Genomic DNA, 20255 nt, shown 5'->3' with positions numbered 1-20255 from the left:
TAGCCTGGAGCTGTTTCATACCCAGTGTGTGCACCCACTCTACGGGGATGGGAATGAAGAGCAGCAACACCTCGCTCAGTCACCTTTGAGGCAACAGCTGGAGAGATGACAGGAAAAGTCAAAACCCCAATGGGAAGTGGGGGACTGCTGTGGTTGTGCTGGAAGCTTCATCTAGGAAAGTCAGATGATTTGATTTTCTGTAGTTTGTGGGTTATACAGCTGAAAGCCTCCATCATTAAAAAAAAAAAAAACCACCTATGAACCACACAACCCACAGTGCTCCAGATTTTTAATAATTCTTTCAGTGTTTGTACAGATTCCATAAAGTAAATGTTTAAAAATGGGATAACATTTGTTTAATCACAACTACACCAGTGACAATCACAACCTTACAACAGGGCATACATTTGTGTACAGCTGGCTATGGAAAACAAAGCAGAACAGAACACTAGAGATGAGTATTAGAGGTCTATGCTGCCACAACAGTTTTAGGGGACTTTTATAAATTTCTTTGATGATGCAAGAAAGCAAGAACAGGAAAAAATGACAAAATCTACAATGAGCTGAAATCTCTCAGGTGTTGGCAGGCTTTGGTGAGACAATTAACTCGCTGACTGAGGCTGCTCCTACGTCTAGCAGCTTCACTGTCCTCCTGAAGAAGGTGGTCTAACTTGTCCTTTTCTTGCAAAAGATTCAACATTGCTGTCTGCAAGTTATTCCCAAAGTCATGAAGAGCATAAGACAGGATGATCAGAGGTATCTGGTTGGAGAGGCGTTTGCTTGTTCCCTGTGAGAAGGGGAAAAAAGGGCAGAAGATTTGTTTCCCAAGGAACTAAAAAAGGAAGGCACTAGAGGTAATCTGGTTACAGAACATTCTTAAAATGTATTGAGTTATTGTTCAAGAGGTGAGTGTTTCTAGGAACCAAAAGTCATTTGCCAATAGTCTCTTTTGTTTCTAAAGACCTAAAAATGAAGAGTTATGGAAATGCCAGCTATTGCTTTTTCCCACCAGCGAAATAAACCCAAGGCAGGCTGTTCTCTGCTTAGCTCTGCCAGCTATCTGTCCCTGGTAAGGGTTATGTGAGGACAAACCTGACGAATAGTACTTGTAAGCCATTTCTGGCATAAAACTTGTCTTCTCTGAACACTATCGATCTGCTACAGTGTGGGAAAGCCAACGGCTAATTTTTCCCAAAGGTGGTAAATTCCTGTATTTAGATGGTATTCTAACAACGTGGTTGTGATTTTAAGTGTAACACAGCTTTGGAGTAAGATTAAGGCAAAATTTCTTCAGCAACAGTGAGACTGGACTGTGCTCACTCTACTTCTATTGATATCTCAAGGAGATGATTTTTCTCCCTGATGTAACAAACTGTCCTGTCTTAGTTATCTGTGCAGACTGAAACAGATTGACCTTCAAGAGCTTGTGGGGCCCTTTCCCTGGAGACATCTGCAAGGTTTGGGGGCCTAACAGGTTCTTGGATGACAGGAGGTTCAAAACCTCTCCAATGCTGGCAGGCAGCTGCTTCCAGCCCTCCTAGTGTCAGGTGAACACTTACACCTGAGGGACTGGCTGCAGTTGAGAGGTGCCGTCTTCCTTTCTTTTTGTGGCACCTGACTTGAAAATGGCAGTGGGAAGATGAGCTAGAGGCACATTTGATTTGCGGGTCATATAGGGTTTAGGCAGCCCATTTCCAGAGATGCTTAAGGTGTTTGTGGCTTTAGTATCTCTGGAGCTTAGTGGCTGCAAATATTTCATGTATGAGGATGGGGCTGAGCTCAAGTTGAAAAGTATCTGTAGTTTTTCTTTCTGGTTTGCAGAGATCTAGTCAACAGCAAGCAATCCAGCTGAGTCAGCTAAAGCACTACCTAAACCTACTTCTTCTCTAGGCACTACTGACCATGGCAGAAAGAGAGCTTAGGTGCCTTAAGTATGGGGGGGTTTCTGGAGCCAAACTCTACCCATAATGTTGACAGTTCTACCACTGGCAGCACGGATTCATGCATGCCCTTTTCAAAGGCCATGGGGCACTTCAGAGCTTCCATCTCACTCAAAGTGTATTTGCCCTTGCACCAGTCCCACAGAGATATGATGCCCATGCACCCCTTATTGCCGAACATGGAGCTTAGAGCATTTGCAAAGCAATGTAGAACTGGCATCTAAGACATCTGTGTTAGAGCAGACAATAGAGCGAGGCGGGAGGGACGAGCTTGTGCAGCTCTGCCTTTGTCTCCTGCGGTCTGATTCCTCTCCCGTCAGCCTGAGCTGCCTGAACATTTAAGTGCCGGAATCTGTCAAAACCTCCCTATTGAAATTCCAGGTGAGCTGTGCCCTGCCTTGCTGCATTATTAATATTGAATTTGCTGCTTGCTGGGGGAGTTTTACGAAACAAAGATCAAAGGCAGAGCCTGACACTGTGTGTTCTCTTTGCTGTCTGTCTTTAACGGGATCCTTTGTTAAAACATCCCCTTCGTCTTCAGAGACTTAACTAACTTCTACGGAGCTACCTGCAGTACAGCGTATGCACTCTGATCTCTACAGCCAGCCGAATCCATTGTAACTTGACATTTTATTTATTGCTCCTCCTGCAGCATTAGTTTAAGATCTGACTGCAAGGTACTGACACCACTTTCTGCTGCCAGCAGGAATATTGCAGAGGGGCTTGAGGCTGACCCGAGCTCTCAGATGCTGTGCCAAATGCAGAAGCTCTGCACATGCTGTGCCAAATGCATGTAACGCTGTTAAGCTTGTGCAAACGAGTGTTATTTGAAAACCATGAGACGAACTTGCTGTGGGGAAAGCAGTCCTAGGGACTGCTGCTGCCTTTGCTGGAGAGTGGGACTTCCCATTGACTGAGTAATCAGTAACTTTCAACTACAGGGCCAAGAGCTCGTCACCATCCTATCCTCTCCACCATGCTGTGGAGCTCCAGCTTGTGCTGTGCATGCTCCAGTGACAGTCCTTTCCTCCCCCTGTCACTCGTCCCTACAGGAAATCCAGCAAGAGAGCATTGTACTGGCGTGGGGCTGCAGAGGCAGCAGGGTGTCACCCTTTTCTCCCTGACAGCTGGAGAAGAATGAGGACTCACTTGCTACTGGTGTGTTCCCTGAGTGAGGGGCAGCCGCAGCAGGGAGCCATGCCAGGCTGGGAGTAGCTAGTGGTTTAGGGGCCAGCTGCCACGTTTGCAGGCTGCAGGCTTTCCTAATCACCAGATCCCGCAGCGTGGAACTGCTTCTCCCCACGGCAGCGCTGACGCAGCCCGTCAGACAGCTCTCTCCTGCCACTGTCACCACTGGCCCGATGCTGTGTGTGTACCTGGACAAGACACTTAGACCCTTGCCTGGTAGCTGCACTGCATGAAAGGCTCAGTTGTTGACTACAGCGAGACCTGCACGAGGGGCATATACGCTACAGCATTCAGGGCGCAGGAGAACTGCTGTATCGCAGCCTGTAAACTCACGTTCATGTAGGCCTTGGTGTGAATCACAATCTCTTGGACAAAGGAGGGCTCTTGCTTCGCAGGCGAGCGAAACTGCGACTCATTCGCACTGCCAGCTTTGGTGGGCTTATCTTCATGTACAGACTTCAGGTTGTTAATGTAAAGGTCGTCCTGGCAGTATATGATTTTTTCCATTTTAAACTGGGTCCGGATGTGTCTTTCAGCATCCGCTCCTTGCTGCTCTCTAATGTCTTCAATTCTGGCCTGGGAAAGAAAAGAACAAGTAGTTCTCACGCATTTGCTTCCTTTGGAAAGGTGCTGGTGCTTAGCAGTGTCCCCAGGGGATGTCTAAGTGGACACAGTGTTCAATAGTCCCTGTTGCAGCACTGTCTAATCCCAGACTGGTTCTTGGGACCATGGGAGTAATGCTTTGGAATCTGGTAACTCTGCTGTGAAAAGGCGGGAAAAACGTGGGTTTTGTCCCTTCCTTGAACACAAGTAGAATCAGTCAAACCCCAGTGCTTGGACTCGGAAGGAAAATACAAGGTTGATGACAATAAGCAGCAATGCCCAGGCATGAGTTCAGCCTGCAGCCTGCAGTTGGTTTTCACATGCGTTTCGCTTGCACGTCCCTCTGGCAGTGGGCAGTAACAGCAGGCACTGCTGTGAACTCCACTGCCCCTCCCGCCCTTCTCAAAACCTGCAGCCGCCTACCTGCTGTCAGCAAACCAACCCCATCTAACCCCTCACTGTCTGCTACTTTTGTTGTAGTAATCTGAGGCTTTCTGGTTTTTTTGATACTTCCACCTGAAAGTCTGCGGGGCAGCAAAGTTCCCTCAGTCATCCTCAACTTCCCTTCAAATGCTTTCCTAGCATCCCTAAGAAAGCATCCCATCTTTTTTTATGATCTAGTTAAAGGTGCTCCTGCTTACTGCGGGGGTGTGGGGGTGTGTGGGGTGTGTGTAGACTAGATGATATTTAAAGGGCCCTTCTAACCTAATGCATTATATGATTCTATGATTCTTTTTCTCATCTTCACTGTCTCCCAGAGCTTCTTACCTCTTCACTTCTCTCACTGTGTTTTGCTTCCCTAAACACCTCTGTGTTTGGTTGAGGTAGCTTATTTTCTTGCTGTCTGGTTGGCCTGGGAACTCAACAAGGATGGCCATGCAAGTCAAATAGCAAACCAGCTATTCCACACACATCTGCCTTTGAGTTTTATTTTAAGCAGTGCTCTGTCAGGGAACTCTGCCTCCTGGCTGTCCAGCATCACTTCTCATTACTTCCTCAAAGCTCTTTCTGAGAAGAGGCCTTCAGTGGTGTCCCTGTCATTTAACATGGCAAAACACGCACTCCCCCCAAATTGCTAACAGTCTTAAGTGTCTTATAGTTGAATGATTTTTGGCCTGTCTGCTGCAGCACCCCCAGCTTGCCTTTCAAAGAGGGAAAAGTACTGTTTAGCACTCTGAGGCCACCCAAACACTCGCAGATCACTGCAGGACCTGCATTTGAAATGAATTACAAGCTCTTCAAGGCATCTATACCAGGTTACCAGAATGAGCCAGGAACCCATGTTTTAGATCTTGTTAAAGTTGTACCAAAAGGCAAAATGCACTTTCATGAGTGCCATTATAAACATGCTATCATTTTTGAGCTCTTCCTTATTTTACAAAACGCAGAGACAAGAAATTTCACACTTGTGTAAAGGTAATGCAATGGGGTAGATACTGAAGGACAGCTGCATTTACAAATGGCATTCTGTCTTTCCCTTCCCAGATCAGGTTGTAGGTAGTCTCTCACCTTAACAGCTCTGCTTAGATTGTGAAAATCAGCGAAGAGTCTTTCAGTGAGTTTCATGAATTTCTCTTCAACCAGTCCTAAGGAAAGAACAGACAGATAAAATATAGCCAGGCAAGCATGTGAGGTTTTAAAGATATTGTTAATAGGAAAAAAAGTCCTCTTTTTCTGTATTCATCCAGAAATAACTGAGCAGCTGTACTGATGCACTCTGCCTTTAAGACCAATGCAAACAAGCGTGAATTTAGATTTCTAGGTTGAAGACTGTGAGCCCTAAAGACCTCCTGCAGCCACTTCACACATGAGAGATCAAATATCACTGAGATTATTTTGATAAGGTATTTCTGTGCTTACAGCTGTGTCTGAACAGATGTGCCATCACTTGGCCATGTAAGCACATCTGGGTCTCACCCACTGAGTGGCCTCCCCAGGAAGAGGAGTTGGTGCATGCAGCACAGCCTGGCACAAACACTGTAGCTACCTTCTAAGGCAGACACAGGAGAGAGAGGGTCATGGCATACTTTTTACCAGACAAACCCTTTCCCCCAGCCCCAGCGGTCACTGTGTAAAACACACAGTGTGATGCAGAGAATTGGCAGAGCAGCTGGGTTCCCAGTTCACATTTGTGAATGCCACTCCCTGGGCACGGGAATACCGATCTGCTTGGCTGGCACCAGGTACTTTTCTACTATACTATTTCTTTAATCTGTTATTTATTATAGTGATTTTCTAACTCCCTTTCACCAGCCACTGGGAAAAGTATTAACAAATGCAGGAGACCATCTGCAGAGACTGGAGGTTCTAGAGAAGAAACAAAAAAGGGTGGCAGGAGTTGGAAGGGACCTCTGGAGATCAGCTAGTCCAATCCCTCTGTTAGAGCACAATCACCTAGAGCAGGCTGCACAGGAATGCATCCAGGTGGGTTCTGAATGTGTCCAGAGAAGGAGTCTCCACAGCCTCTCTGGGCAGCCTGTGCCAGTGCTCTGCCACCCTCACAGTGAAGAAGTTCCTTCTCATGTTTAGGTGGAACTTCTTATATTCAAGTTTGTGCCCACTGCCTCTTATCCTGTCACTGGGCACTACTGAAAAAAGACTGACTTCATCCTCCTGACACCCACCCCTCAAGTATTTATAAGTGTTGATAAGGTCTTTCCTCTGTCTTCTCTTCTCTAGAAGCAAGTTCCCAGGTTGAATCAGAGTAATTTTCCCACCGTGACGTATCCTGGCTGGAGCTTTTGCTTACATGGGCTTATCCTAGAAAAAAAATGGTCAGGCACACCAGCATCTCCCATGTGACAGCCTCATGTGGCCTGTGAGACATACCAATCACGTTGTTCATTATCGCGACAGCCGGCTCCTCCAGTTCCAAGATTTGCTCCTTTATAATGTCTTCAAACATCCTGTAATTGGTAAAGCCTGGGAACTCCCGTCCACGATACTGCCTTTCATATTCCAGCGCATTACTGGGTATATTTTTTTTAACTGCAATATTAAAATAACATTGCTTTACTACTAAACTAAACATTTACTACCACTAAACATTGATTTACTACTAAATAATGAATTTATAAATTTCAGGTTTAAGAAGGAAGCCTATTTCTCCTCTTTGAAATGCTCTTTATAGGAACAGCTACTGAGCAATACTCCTGCTGCAGAACTGCGCCAGCACACGTTGTTGCTCAGTGACTGAGCTGTGTCACACATTGGATCAAGCATCTGACTGGAAGAAAGGAATCCAAATAGTATGATGGGGAACAAAAACGTTGGTTTTTCTTGGAATTGCTACCCCCACAGAAGTGGCCATTACCAGTCACTTCTGAGTTTTAAAAAAAACAGAACCAAACACCCGCCCCCCACTCCTGCTGCCAAATCACTGAACAGTTCTTAAAGGAAAAAACAGCAAGTCATCACAGTAAATATTTCTTTGTTGACATCATATGAATTTGCCATCTGAAATGAGGTATATCCCTTTGAAGTGGTTTACATGCTCAGGCAAAGATGTGTTTCTAAGCATTTTGAAAGGTTTTGATACTGTCATGTTCTGGGGTCAAGTTTGTGAATTGTGGATAAAGAGCACATGTAGAAGCAGAAGTCAAGCCATGAATGATTCAGTTCTAACATTGAGATATATGAGTCCATGGCTGGATAATAACAAAACAAAAGAAGACAGCATGGAGTATCTGGTCCAGAGCCTGAAAACAGACCTGTATAGTTAAGGTGGCACAGAGCTGTAATATGGCCACAAGAACATATTTTCAAGAGAAACTTCAAGGCTTCAAGTATCCAAAGCATCCTCTGTTTTTTAATACTTTCATTTATCATAAGAAAGCTGAAGTTAAACAGAATCATCTGACATATGATGATGTATCTGCAGAAATTCTAGCGGTGGCTGATCACAATGCTCTTCATTGAGGACGAGCTTGCTAGAGCCACCCCTAGATTTCAAGCTATGTAAGTGACCTTACTCTGCTGCACATGTAAATATTTCACATACATATGATTTTGGGGCAGCATGTCATCAGGTGCTGTGCTGTCATAAGAGCTGCTGTGTGCTGCTACTCTGATCTTATTGTGAAGTTGAACATATTAGTTTAAATCAACGAGGACAATCTGAAAGCACCTAGAGGATTCCCTACCGTGCTTCAGCTGCCACGTGATGCCTTGTGCATCATCTGCAGCTCAGTTGCTCCTTGTCCTCTGAAGAAGCTGCATCCTTCTGTTAGTGCTTTCTGTTGTTTTTACATCTATTTCTTCATGTCTTCATTGTTTTACTCTTTTATTCCTCTCCATAAAATCCTGTTTATTGGCTTGGTACTTCATGGATGGGACATACGAGACACTGATGTCTGTCTCTCCTCACATATATGGCTACATATAGTGGATTTGTTTCTGGCTGACAGCACCTTTGCAGCCTATTTGTACCTATCATTTTAGAGTCACTAGCGATGTTGACATAGATGTGCCTCAAAGACTAAAAGAACTACTTTCAAGAGCTGCTGCTTGACTAGGGGCTGATGCTATTTCGTCTCTAAGAGCAAATGATGGGGTCTCTGGAAGATGTGAAAAAGATGCTGCAAAAGATGTTGTGTGTACAGCAGAGTTCAGTCTGTGTGTATCACCTGACGCCTCAGTTTAGAACTGAGTTCAGTTAGCAATTAGCAAGGTGGGTGATGCACAGAAAGGGGTACTCTTATGAGCTTGTGGTTATTGCAAACTCAGAACTGCTTTCTCCACACCAGAACTACAGTAGAACAAAAAGGACCCAAATGCTGAAATATTAAGAATAATCATTCATAATATAAACAGTAGTAATAACATTATAACAAGTGATGTTATTGCTATTTAGTGTTGGTGTTGGTTTTGTTGCTGTTATTTAGAATAACGGTTCAGAGAATCAGCAAACAATTCTATGCCAGGGTCCAGAGTCTTGATTTTATTGCTTTGTTGGTAGAAGAGAGTCATCCACTGATCTCTCCATAGTGACAGCATTTAACATAAGCTGGGTCTTTGTCCCCAAAGACTAAAGCATAACTTCCCTAACACTAGAACAGATAAATGCTCCTAGTTTCTTAGCTTTCACTTTCATGAAAATAATGTGTTGATGATGCTGTGTCTTGATTAAAAAGCAAGGGAATGGACTCCCAGATCAGCTGCAAGTGATGTTTTGTGATGCTTACCCCTTTCAGTGCACTCCAGGAGAGTCGCTCCCCAGATTTGGAATTCTCTCCGGATTTCTGAAAACAGTCTTATCTCCTTTCCAAGCAACAGTTCATCCCCATAGATCGTCTGAGTGATGTTTTGATTAAAGCGTTTGATCAACTACAATGAATTAAAGAACAACCAAGCAATGTAGTAAAGTTGTATTTTTTCATTTCAATTAACTTGCATATGTTAAGTGAATCTGCAGTCATTTGATGTTAGCAGAGACATGCTTCAATGAAAACATCCTTCCTTATATCTTTTATGCTCTAAGCTCCTGGCTCTTTTGGTTTGGTTTGTCTTGTTTTCTTTTAAAACCAGAACAGCTAGAGGAGAACAAGCTTCATATTCTTTGTTTTGTTTTGCCTTGGTATTTTGTTTTCCTGTGGGCTCTTGGAATCACTTACCAAGTTCTAATTGGCTAGACTTGCATGAAGTCTTCGAAAGCTGATGGGCACCTCTGCTGGTCTGCCAAAAGCTTACTGTGAGGGATTAGCTCCCCAAGATGAGACACTTGGATGGCCCTGCCATCCGTATTTTGATACCAAGAATGCATTTGATCTTAGGAGTGCTGTAAACAATAGAAACCCTTCAAAATGTTGGTCACAGGGAAGTCTAAGTTTTCTCTCTCTAAGATACTTGATTTTGACCAGTCAGCTAAGTTGTTCATTTCTCACGTCACATAATCACAAAAGAACTGCTAGAAGCGGCCGTGAGGTCCGGTGGTGCATTGTTTTTGCAGATATGATGTATTCCTGCCAGAGGTTTTTCTATGTTACTCTCAAAACCCTTCAGTTGCAGGTACCACAAGCTTCTTGGTGGTCCATGCTGGCAGTTTGCTGACTTTGGGTGTTTTCTTTTTCTCCCACATTTGCCTCCTTGCTCTGCTCTGTGACCAAAGGGATATTGATACTTACATCTGTGAGGAAAGCCAGCTTCTCAGACTCTGTCTCAGGTTTGCCTTTGCTACACCTTCGTAGATCCTGTAATGTTTTTTGGAGCATCTCACGTATTTGGCTCTCTAGCGTTGGCAAAGTTTTCTGGGGTGTAAACAGCAAAGAAGGACATTTAGGTTGAATATGTCTGGTTTTGGAAGGAAAACAAAATCCCTCTGAGTGACCTACTCCTAAGCAGCACATGATCTTTGCTGCTCTTTGGAGTCCAAGAGCCTGCTGTTCCTGTATCCCATATGTGACAGCGGGATAGCATGGAAGTGCAAATACAGCCTTCAGTGAGAGAAGGCAGGGGGCTAAGATCTCCCTGAGAAATCATGCTGAGCCCCACAGCAAGGCAGGTCGAACATCTGCAGTCTAGGGCAACATTTCACCTACAGAGACTCAAAAACTATCCTCACAGGCTGCGCCGTGGAGGTAGTGATGTGGGGAAGGTACTGACTTCTCCATTCCTGATAAATACTTGATTAAACATGGCTGTTTATTTGCCCATTTATATAAGGTTACCTAAATATTTATTTATTTCTCCTTCAGGACTGAATGTAGAGGTTCCCTGTACTTCAGCATTTTCCTGTAATGGATCAGGATCTATTACTCAAGGATGCATGTATATAAAATTAAAACTACTATCTAATCATATAGGTACAGTAATATAACAAAACAATTAGATCTTACTTGAGATTTTGAAGACATTTTCAGTTAAATAGAAAATTTTGTGTTTCAGTAACACAACATAGCAGTAACTTATCACCCAGCCAACAAACAAAAGAAATACAACGGCTGCCATTGGAAAGGCAGGAGTTAGGAGTCACAGGTAGGTTAACTGATTTGTCTATTGTCAATCTTCAGTTTAAAGACAAATCTGAGGACAGAGCATGAGTTTCTTTACCTCTAAGTCTCAGTTTAAGTTCTTCTCAGATTGCCATACTGAAGGATAATTAAATACTATCTATGCACATCAAGATGCAATCCAGTTGCAACCAATTGCAGTCCATTGCAATCCAAGGTTGAAGGGCTGAACTCATTCTTAAGACAGTAACTGATACAAACAGCTTAGTATGGCATCTCTGTTACTTACAATAATATGTGTCACAAGTTCACTGGTGAGCTTCTCTGCGAGGACAGGGATAGTAGCCTTTCCTTCTTCCAGAAGAATGCTGCAAAGAAGAAGAAGAGGTGGTTTTGGCTAGACCGCATGTGCAGGGTGAGGAGGAAGCCCTGATGCTCTCCTGCATTGTCACTAGTTCTACAACACGAATTGAGGAAAGAAAAGTCCCTCTGGGGAGTGCTAGTACAGACGTGACAGCAGAGCAGAACTCTCCTCTCCAGGCACCATGGCTTTTATGCAAGAATTGTTCGACAGCTACTGCTACTGGCTAAGCAAAGGGAAACAGAAGTATCTGGAAACAGCAATTTCTAGCAGCAGACTAATGTGCTGCTGTAGTATTTCTGCATGTGTGAAATACACTGATTTAAAACCCTTTTCACCTGCCATTATCTATATTATGACCAATTCTCTGCTGAGTCATCTTTCGGGGAAATCTCTGCTCTCAGCACAGGCAGTACCTGCTCTCATGCTGAGTTTCATCCTGTTTGCCAGTGAACAGAAATACTTCAGTGCTTGGCTTTAAGTGCTCAGATGCTTAACTTGAATTCTGCAGGACTATGAACTTCTGTAGTTCGCAGTATTTCTCCCAGGGTTAAGGAGAATATATAACAAACATCCAAAATGCATTTTAAAAGTTTATTTAGCCTATAAAGTTCTTCTGACTTACTGGAATGCAACACTACATGGGCAATGAGAAACAGCAAGTACAGTACCTGTTTGTAACCCTAATTTAAATCACAGCAAGTCAAAAGGAAGTTTTGAAGTGACTTTAGTATGATTTTTATTAGGTCCTTTCTGCAAGAAGTACCTGAAATGTTTGTGAGTCTCAAAGAAATTTCTCTCCTGCTGGATTGCAGCGGCCAAGGGCAATTTGTTGCTGATGTCTTCCTGCCCACGACACTTTACAACCATGTAACCTTTTTTCAGGTGGAAGACCCGGTTTCGTGTTATGTTAAGGATATACTCTTCAGTTCCTCTGTCCACCAGGTCGGGTTTTGTGAGGATGCCTGTGGAGTTACCCAAAGAAAAAAGTTACTCAAGTGCAGCAGTTTAAGGTAGGAGAGGTGCGACACACCACCACCAGAGCAGGAACGAGGAGTACCATGTTTTGTAAAGCAACTTCCCTCTGTCTTGTTTTCTCTCTTCTAGAAAACTCTAATGTCCAGGGCTTTGCACTGTAACATCTGCTCCACAGCTGGCCTCCCATCATGCTTTTTTGCTTTGCAAACTTTTTTTAACAGGCAGCAGCAAAGCTTTTCTGCCATTAACTCTGACAAATTCAGTTTCCAATCATTCATAACATGAATGCCAGCATGACTCAAAATTAAGGGACTCTGAGCTACTGGATCATCTCAGGCTTTGTCAATAGTTTATTTCAGCTGGTTTAGGTTTTTTCTTTTTTCTTTTTTTTCCATCACAGATCTGGTGTGTAATACACAGACTATCAGGCCTTCAGGGATAAGAAGAGTTGTACTTCTTTACAACTTGTAGCTTAAAAAATGCCTCACCTAGTGTCCTTTCTCCACTGGGATCCACCTCTTGAGCCATTTTCAGTGCTTCCGTTGTTGCAATATCCCCATTACATGGCACCACCACTAAATTGATTGTCTCTTTGCAGCCAATAATCTTCCTAAGCAGCATTTTGATCTGCAGTGCAATACAGCAAAGAAGTTCAGTGAAATCAGATGTTTACATGTAAAATGTGACCATTTCTAGCAAAACAAGCCATTGTCTGATGACATATACTGAGCACAGTGTTACATGCTAATGGGTTGGTTGGATATGGTTCAGCAGAAAAATGCAACCTCTTCTTCTATGTCAAGATTAATAGAAACATCTACAGCGAATGAGACCAGACTGTTGACATGCCTGTCCTGAATGGTATGTAAAATTTAACCTCTCATAAATGTGTCATTATGGTAATATCAAAGATTTTTCATAAATAATCACATGTAAGAAAAACAAGTTCTGATGCCAGGTCCTGGTTTCTGCAGGGATAGAGTTAATTCTCTTCCCAGCAGCTAGTATAGTGCTGTGTTTTAGAGTTATGATATTACAAAATAAGTGATGCAGCACAACTTCTCACTTCCCAGAGCTGAAGCTTGGCTAGTTCCTGAGCACCTATCTTCTGGCCAACTCCTCCAGTTATATACTGAGCATGACATCATACAGTACGGAATATCCCTTTGGCCAGTTTGGGTCACCTGTCCTGGCTGTGTCCCATCCTGGCTTGTTGGGTGCCCCCCACCTTCTCATTGGTAGGACAGTATAAGAAGCTGAAGAGTCCTTGACAGCTTGGCAACGACTAAAACATCAGTGTGTTACCAACATGACTCTCATCCTAAATCCCAAACACAGCGCTATGCCCACTGACAGGTAGCAAATTAACTAAATTAACTCTATCCCAGCTGAAACCAGGACATCTAGGTACATACTTAGAGAAAGCAAGCAAGCTAGATTATGCTGATAAATCCCATTTTTGGATCTCTGAAAGGAGCACAAAGGTATTTGGCTTATATTTCAGTAGAGGATTTGTAAAAAAAAGAAATCTTGCATGACCTCTAGTTGGTCTGTGTTTCAATGCCAAACTGAAAGAGGTTCTCAGTTTTTGATGTGTTGCAAAAAGTTCACACAGCTCTGCAGTGCTTATACCAAAGTAAGTTAACTTTTTTTCCCCTGAGTTTTGGCAAAGATGCCTCTTTTCTATTTCTCATCCATTCTGATTTCTGACATGCTATGATCCTACAGCCTCCATCTGTGAAGCATGCAGCCAGCTGGGCATGATGGAAAATTGTGGGTCATGTCACACCTGTTGCTTGCTTCTGAATACTATAGAAAGATTACTATCAAATTGTGAAGTGAATTTACTCTTCTCCCAGAGACCAAAAGCTAGTCAATCCAATCTTGTGTCATTTTTGTTGATATGTCTAGTTTAGTTTGTGTGCTACTCTTTTTCCAAGTTCCTATTTAATGGTATTTTAGGAGAAACAATACACCCAGCTCCTGCACATCACCTTCACAGCTGTCCTTGTCCAATTTTATTTGCATTCTCCAGCATTTATTCTGAAAACAGCCAGAGTAAGAACAGGGATCTCCCGCACTTTAATGCATACACTGTTTACTTCATAAGGGGTCTGATGGGACCCCTTAAGGGATGAGAAAGACCAAGATGAGTCTGATTAAGATGTAAGGGATGAGAGAGCAATGAACTTGCAAGAGGGCCGATTTGCTACCTTGCTCTGGAAGAGCATACAAGAACCCACATCCATCTATCTATCTATCTATCTATCTATCTATCTATCTATCTATCTATGATAAAACTAAAACAAAACTAATTGTGTGATATATCTTCCAGACTGCAGTCTAGCCAAGGGACACGGGGCAGCATTGTGTTCAGGGTCTATACGGTGTGGTTATTCCATGCTGCCATGGGTAGGTTGTCGCAAGGCATGAGGTGGCTCCTGCATGCCGAGCATGGGCAGCTCCCTCCTGCACAGAGGGACTGGGCATACAGGAGATCCTGGACCTCACTGTTTCTATCTTCAATTAGTTGCCTGAAAAATAGGCCTGTTTGTTAGTGCAGCTTTATTTCTGGCTCAGAACCCCCACGTAATAACTCCAGCATCCTACAGCAAAGGCTCACATGTGAGGTAGCCTACAGAAGTGACCTGGCGCACAGGTTAGCATGTGAGACTGAGTTTTACCTGTTCCCCAATGTCTTCTGGCTGATCCCCCACAGCCACTCTCACAATTCCAGGAAGATCAATTAGTGTCAGATCTGGGACATCTGGGGACTGAATTTCTAGAGAAATTAGTTCTCCACTAACAGCACCTCTAGTACCAGCCACGAGATCCTGGGCTGCAAGGAGAAAAGAGCAAGGCAATGCATATAAGCTTCAAACAATGCATCCAAGAGGAGCTGAACACAATGACTGAAAAGTATCTATTACCACCTAAGGTTTTTTTATGCTTGTTTTTTTACACATCCAGACATGCACCTAAATCTATTTATTTGCAGAAATCTAAGGAAATTATTATGCAGTATGTGGATACATTCTTTTGGAATGAGTGGGACTATTATATAGAGCATATTCTTATGAATTCTCATATATGCAGGCAAAATACATGTAAATATACCACAGTGGAATTGATCTGATAAGATACTGGTCAGTTGCAGAAATTCTTCCTCAATACCAAGATATCTTTTAGGTATTAATTTGCTGCATTGAAAGATAAATAGGTGTTACTCTATATTCTTCCCACTTTGATAGTGAGGTTGAGAGACCAAGCAATTCATCCCAAATCTTACAAGGCAATAATGTTAAGGCTGTGAGCAGCACAAAGGAGCAAGGAAACCCCACAGTCATTCTCATGAGAGATTTTCAGCTGTGCAATTAGCTTAATCCATTTACGCTGCTTGCCTTGCCACTTTTGGAAGGATATATTGAAAATATCCAAATAATATATTGAAAATCTAATGAAAAAATCAATAGGATGAATAAAAATGTTGTAGATCTACGCTAGTCAAGGAAATAAGGACAATCCAACTTTCACATTTATGGCAAGTGTTTATTACCTTTTGGGTGAGAAAAAATGTTTTCTTGCACTGCAAGAAATATCCTAAAAGTAAAGCTGTAACATGGGAAGGCTAACGCTTGAGGCTGTGGTTACACTAGCTGGCAGAAGCTCTATATACCCTCCATAGAATCACAGAAGCATTAACATTGGAAAACACCTTTCAGATCATGCTTCCTTCTTGAAGTTTCCTCCAAAACAGTAAGATTTCCAGCCAGAGACACATCTGTGCTTTTCAACTGATGAGAGGAACCAATTAGGGCTTTGCAAGTTTACAACTTGCCAGCCTCTCGAAACGAGGCAGACGGTTAGCTTTTACTGGACATCACAGACCATCCTCACTGCTGCAGTAGTGAGTAGTACTGTACTGAGAGGGCTATTTTATGCTACCCTACCACAAGTCAAGCCAAGCTGGATGGGAATAAGTTCCAGCTCACCTTCTCTTATTGCTTTCTCCACCTCAGAGGCATTCTGGAGCTCTCTCTTGGTGTTGCGGTAACAAATTTTCCCTTTCCATGCCTGGGTGGCAGGTGTTCTCTTCATTTTCAGTTCCAAGGGGCATCGTGTAACTATACCTGCAGCAGTTTCAAAGACAGAGGTAACTCTTTTAGCACTTGTTAAGCATGATACAGTGACTGAGTAGCATACACTGGAATGCCTAATACTTCACACAGAGACACAGAAATGTTCCAGGAGACGTTGCCAAAGAGCTTTTGTCTGACTTTCCACTCAGAGTAGGAATGTCTCCAGTACCAGGTGAGGTCAGCCATGGCTTGTCCAGCCACATCTTGTCTTGCAGACCTCCAAGGATGGAGACTCACACCCCTCTGGGGTGAACTGGTCCAGTGCTGCACCTTCATCCTGTGAAAACCTTTTCCTCAAGTCCAGCCTGAAAGGCTAGATGGTATTGTCAGCTCACATAGAACTTATTCACACACAGACACACAGAGCTGGAAAGTAAATCCTCTTGAGCTAGTCTTCCAACATGCAATGAATATGTTTGTAAGTAAAGATCTTTGCCCATTTTTTGCCAAAAAAAAAAAAAAAAAAGGAAGAAAAAGATACCTGTAAGAAAACCTTGCTAAAAAAACCCACAAAACCAAACCACCCCAAAAGCACAGAGTGAGACCTTGCAGTCTGTCCACAGTTTTGAGCCAAGTATGCTACATGGTATTCTTACTCCTGGTCTCTCCACCACCCTGACCATGTGCCTTGTTGAGGTTACCCTGCAGTGCCCCACCTGCACATCCATTTCTTCTACTGGAAACCAGAGCTGAGAAGGCCTCTGGAGTCTCACAACTTTGACATAGTGTCAGTCATGGAGTTAACCACTCCAAGACCAAAACCAGGAAAAAAAAAAAACAACAAAAAATACAACTGAAAACTTGAGAAGGTGATTTCTTACCACTGCCCCTAGGAAGAGAAACACCAGACAGGGCTTCTAGGACGGAGCTTTTCCCAGAGCTCTGGTCTCCAATCACTGTGATAGCAGGCAAAGCCACATGTTTTTCTACTCCAAGACTTCTCAGGCTGTCGACAAGATCAATGCAGGGTCGGATCTTTTTCTCAAACTGTTTGTACAAGCTATGTTCTGCTTCCTGCTAGAATTAAACTTAGAATTAATCTTCCATATTTTTAAAACAAGTTGTTCTCACAAAAAAAAAAAAATCCCCAAACCCAACAAAATTTTGTAGGCATCTTTTCCAGTTCATCATTCCCTAGTAAACCTTATACACTGGCATCCAGTTGTATTTCATGTCACTGTGTATTCTTGCACCTCCTTGTTACACACAGGTGTCTGTGAACACGACAGAATCAATTGAGGTTGGCCCAAAGACCAAAAATACTAAAATACTAAACTTTGTCAGCTATCCTGAGAAGGTAAAGAATAAAAGGAGACTTCATTACTAAGTGTTCTTTCTAGATTTTTTTTTAATAACTGCCATTTTATTTCACTCATGTACAGATGTAATGAAGTCTGTGTATGCAAACACGGACTAGTCCCAGTAATAAGAGAATTCAGTACAGAATAGCTTATTGCATTTTTGTTTTGAAGTTTGAATTTCTAGTTTGTGTGTAGGCACCAAAAGTGTTCTGCCATAGTGTCCTTAACAGGGGGCTAAAATATTTTTAGATCATCATGGCTCTTCTTCCTTTGCCTCATTTTAGGCTAGAGTAAGGGAAGAATGTGAGTGATTTGTTTTAAAAGACTGATTATTGCTTGTTATTGTTGTTTTAATACATGTGCTAGATGAAAACCACCGGTTTTTCATTTTCATGCAAACAAACTGAACAATTTGCAGCTCCTTAGAAAACTGGCCCACCTGCTGTTAAATATACACAGCTGAAGTGTATAAAGATCAGCTTGGCCCTTTGTCTCAGATTGTCTCTCCAGGTTCCAGCCTGACTGCTACATTTAGAAATGCAATTCTGAGACCACCAATATATTACAGACCCTACCAGGTCAGGTGCAGTCATACCTCATTTTTTGAAAAGGAAAGTTGAAGTTTCCCACCATCAGCTTTATCTAAGAAAGACACCCCTGAAATATTTTTTATCAATCAGATGTAATCAAGCAGCAGATTTTTCTTTCAAGATGAGAGAGACAGCACACACTGTCTACAGGCAGGTATTTTAAAACCTTATTGGCACCTCTCCCCCCATCGTCATTACAAAGTTTACTAGCTAGTAAATCCTAACCATTGTCAAGGAACATCATTAACTATGATACAGACTTAAAAACAATGTCAAATATTCAACATGAGCTATTACTAACCTTTTTTTAAACATTTCTATTGAAGGTAGCAGAGCCTCAAGTAAAAAAACTCTCAGATTTTGGGATTTCTGTTCAACATTTGCTGTCACCAATGAAACAGATACATGTTGTGCATGAAATTCACTGCAAGGCTGCTACCATCCCATTTTTTACACCTGCATTTTTTTTTTATGCCTACAGATTAATTATAAGTACCTATCTTCTTAGTTACACAAGTGATTGGCTGGCCCCGATCCCACCAGTACTTCCCTGCTTAGACCTAGCATGTGCAGAGTGCTCAAAGAGGCAAGGGAATTAATTTTGGTAATATGAAGTAAGAGTGGGAGTGGGGAGGATCTCTTCTGGTGTCAGCCTTACCTTGTCCTGTTTTTTGTAATACTTTCTATTCAGCTTTTGCTCAAGTTTAGGTTTTCTCTCATTTCTGACATTTTCTGACATCACATCTTCATCACCTTGGTCTGGTGGGAGAGGTACTGCGAAAGGTGTTAAAGATGGTTGTGGGGAAGGTGATGGTGAAATAGTTTTCTTGATGGGAATGTTGTTTCGTTCAGAAGGTTGTTTGAATGTTGCCCCCTCATTATCCGTGGCCTGATGATTTTTTGGCTTGCTGTGTAGATTGTCTGTAAATGCTTCACTAAATAACATTTCCTCTCTGCTCCAACCGCTTTATAGTACAGCTCCTGAAATCAAACGCGGAACAATGAGTGACTCCCTCTCGCCACAGTGATCATAGAAAATAAATTCAAATACCACTTTTATTTACTGATGCTATCAGTTGCTCCTATACAGAAGAACACATGAAAACCTCAGTTTTCTTAGTAAGAGATGACAATGAACCAGGACCATCACAAGAACAGGAGACAAAAGAAGAACTGGAGATAATCACCTGATCCCTGTCCCTGAGTGAGCTGCAAGACATTTGAAAAGATCTCAGTCACCATCCACGTGAGAACATTGTTACCTGACTGCTCCAGTGCTGGGAGAATGGTGCCAGTAGCCTGGGATTAAAGGGTTGGGAAGCTAAGCAGGTGGGATCCATGTCTAGGGAAGGGACATTGACAAGGTGATTGGGAAAAAGACATGAGCCCTCAGCCTCTGAAGTTTACTTCTGTCAAGCATCAAGGAAAGGTATCACTCCAGTGAAGATGATGTATGTCATCCAAGGAAGTGGATCACCTGGACAGAGGTATCCAGTACCTGAGGGAGTTAGCTGTGTGGGCAACACACAGTTCTCCACAGATCCAAATGAAGTCTAATGCACTTGACCCATGTGGTAGAAATAAGTACAGATTGCACAACTGTCGTACGCCAACTCATTGGCAGTAATGGACTGGGAAAGCGAAGAGACACCAGCAGTGGATGAAGTAGCTGGCCAACTCCAGAAATAAAAAGAAAGTCTTTCTTCCTCCTTTGTCTTGGCTGTGGAGAAAATGTCTCAGACGGTCTAGCAACTCAAAGAAAAAAATGTCCAGTTCCCCACCTTTGAAATGTTTTAGTGCAAGGGCTGTATTTTACCACATACCTAGAGGTTTCTTTCAGCTAGGTCTGCTGTACAGACCCCAGCATGCACATACAGACACACAGGCTCACAAAAACACCTTCAGTAAGTAAATGAGCATGCGTGGATTTCTGGGGCTGCCCAGCTGTTCTCCGCCTGGAACCAGAAAAAGGTAGGTGTGGGCAAGCCTTCACTGTGCACTGCAGGCACAGCGATTTCTTTGGGTGCTGAGCCTTGACAGCATCAGGTGAAAGAAATACAGGAGGAGAGGAGAAAAAGACCTGCAATTTTTAAGTGCTTTTCTGAAACTGGACAGAATCCATATGAGAAATGTGACACCTGGACGAGGTGCTGATACCGAACGGCTGATAAAACCCTCCTCACCAGAGCTGCGCCAGCCTCTGTCATC

The 20255-nt window shown here is 42.9% G+C and overlaps 1 protein-coding gene across 1 annotated transcript; it reads right to left on the bottom strand.

The window, feature by feature from the left end:
* Positions 1 to 338: 338 nt before the first annotated feature.
* LOC311205029 (interferon-induced GTP-binding protein Mx-like) lies at positions 339 to 18993 on the bottom strand (the record flags this gene model as incomplete). The annotated part of the gene is made up of 13 exons (XM_084279318.1): positions 339 to 787; positions 3462 to 3704; positions 5241 to 5317; positions 6561 to 6719; positions 8915 to 9056; positions 9854 to 9976; positions 10968 to 11046; positions 11806 to 12004; positions 12506 to 12644; positions 14702 to 14856; positions 16010 to 16147; positions 16978 to 17173; positions 18706 to 18993. The coding sequence occupies 13 exons, from the start codon at positions 18991 to 18993 to the stop codon at positions 554 to 556; spliced, it is 2172 nt and encodes a 723-aa protein (XP_084135444.1). The 3' UTR covers positions 339 to 553.
* Between the last annotated feature and the right edge of the window lie 1262 nt (positions 18994 to 20255).

The sequence above is a fragment of the Gallinula chloropus genome, assembly GCF_964237585.1.
Source record: "Gallinula chloropus genome assembly, chromosome: 1".
Classification (NCBI taxonomy): domain Eukaryota; kingdom Metazoa; phylum Chordata; class Aves; order Gruiformes; family Rallidae; genus Gallinula; species Gallinula chloropus.
This window is presented reverse-complemented; position numbering and strand designations above follow the sequence as displayed.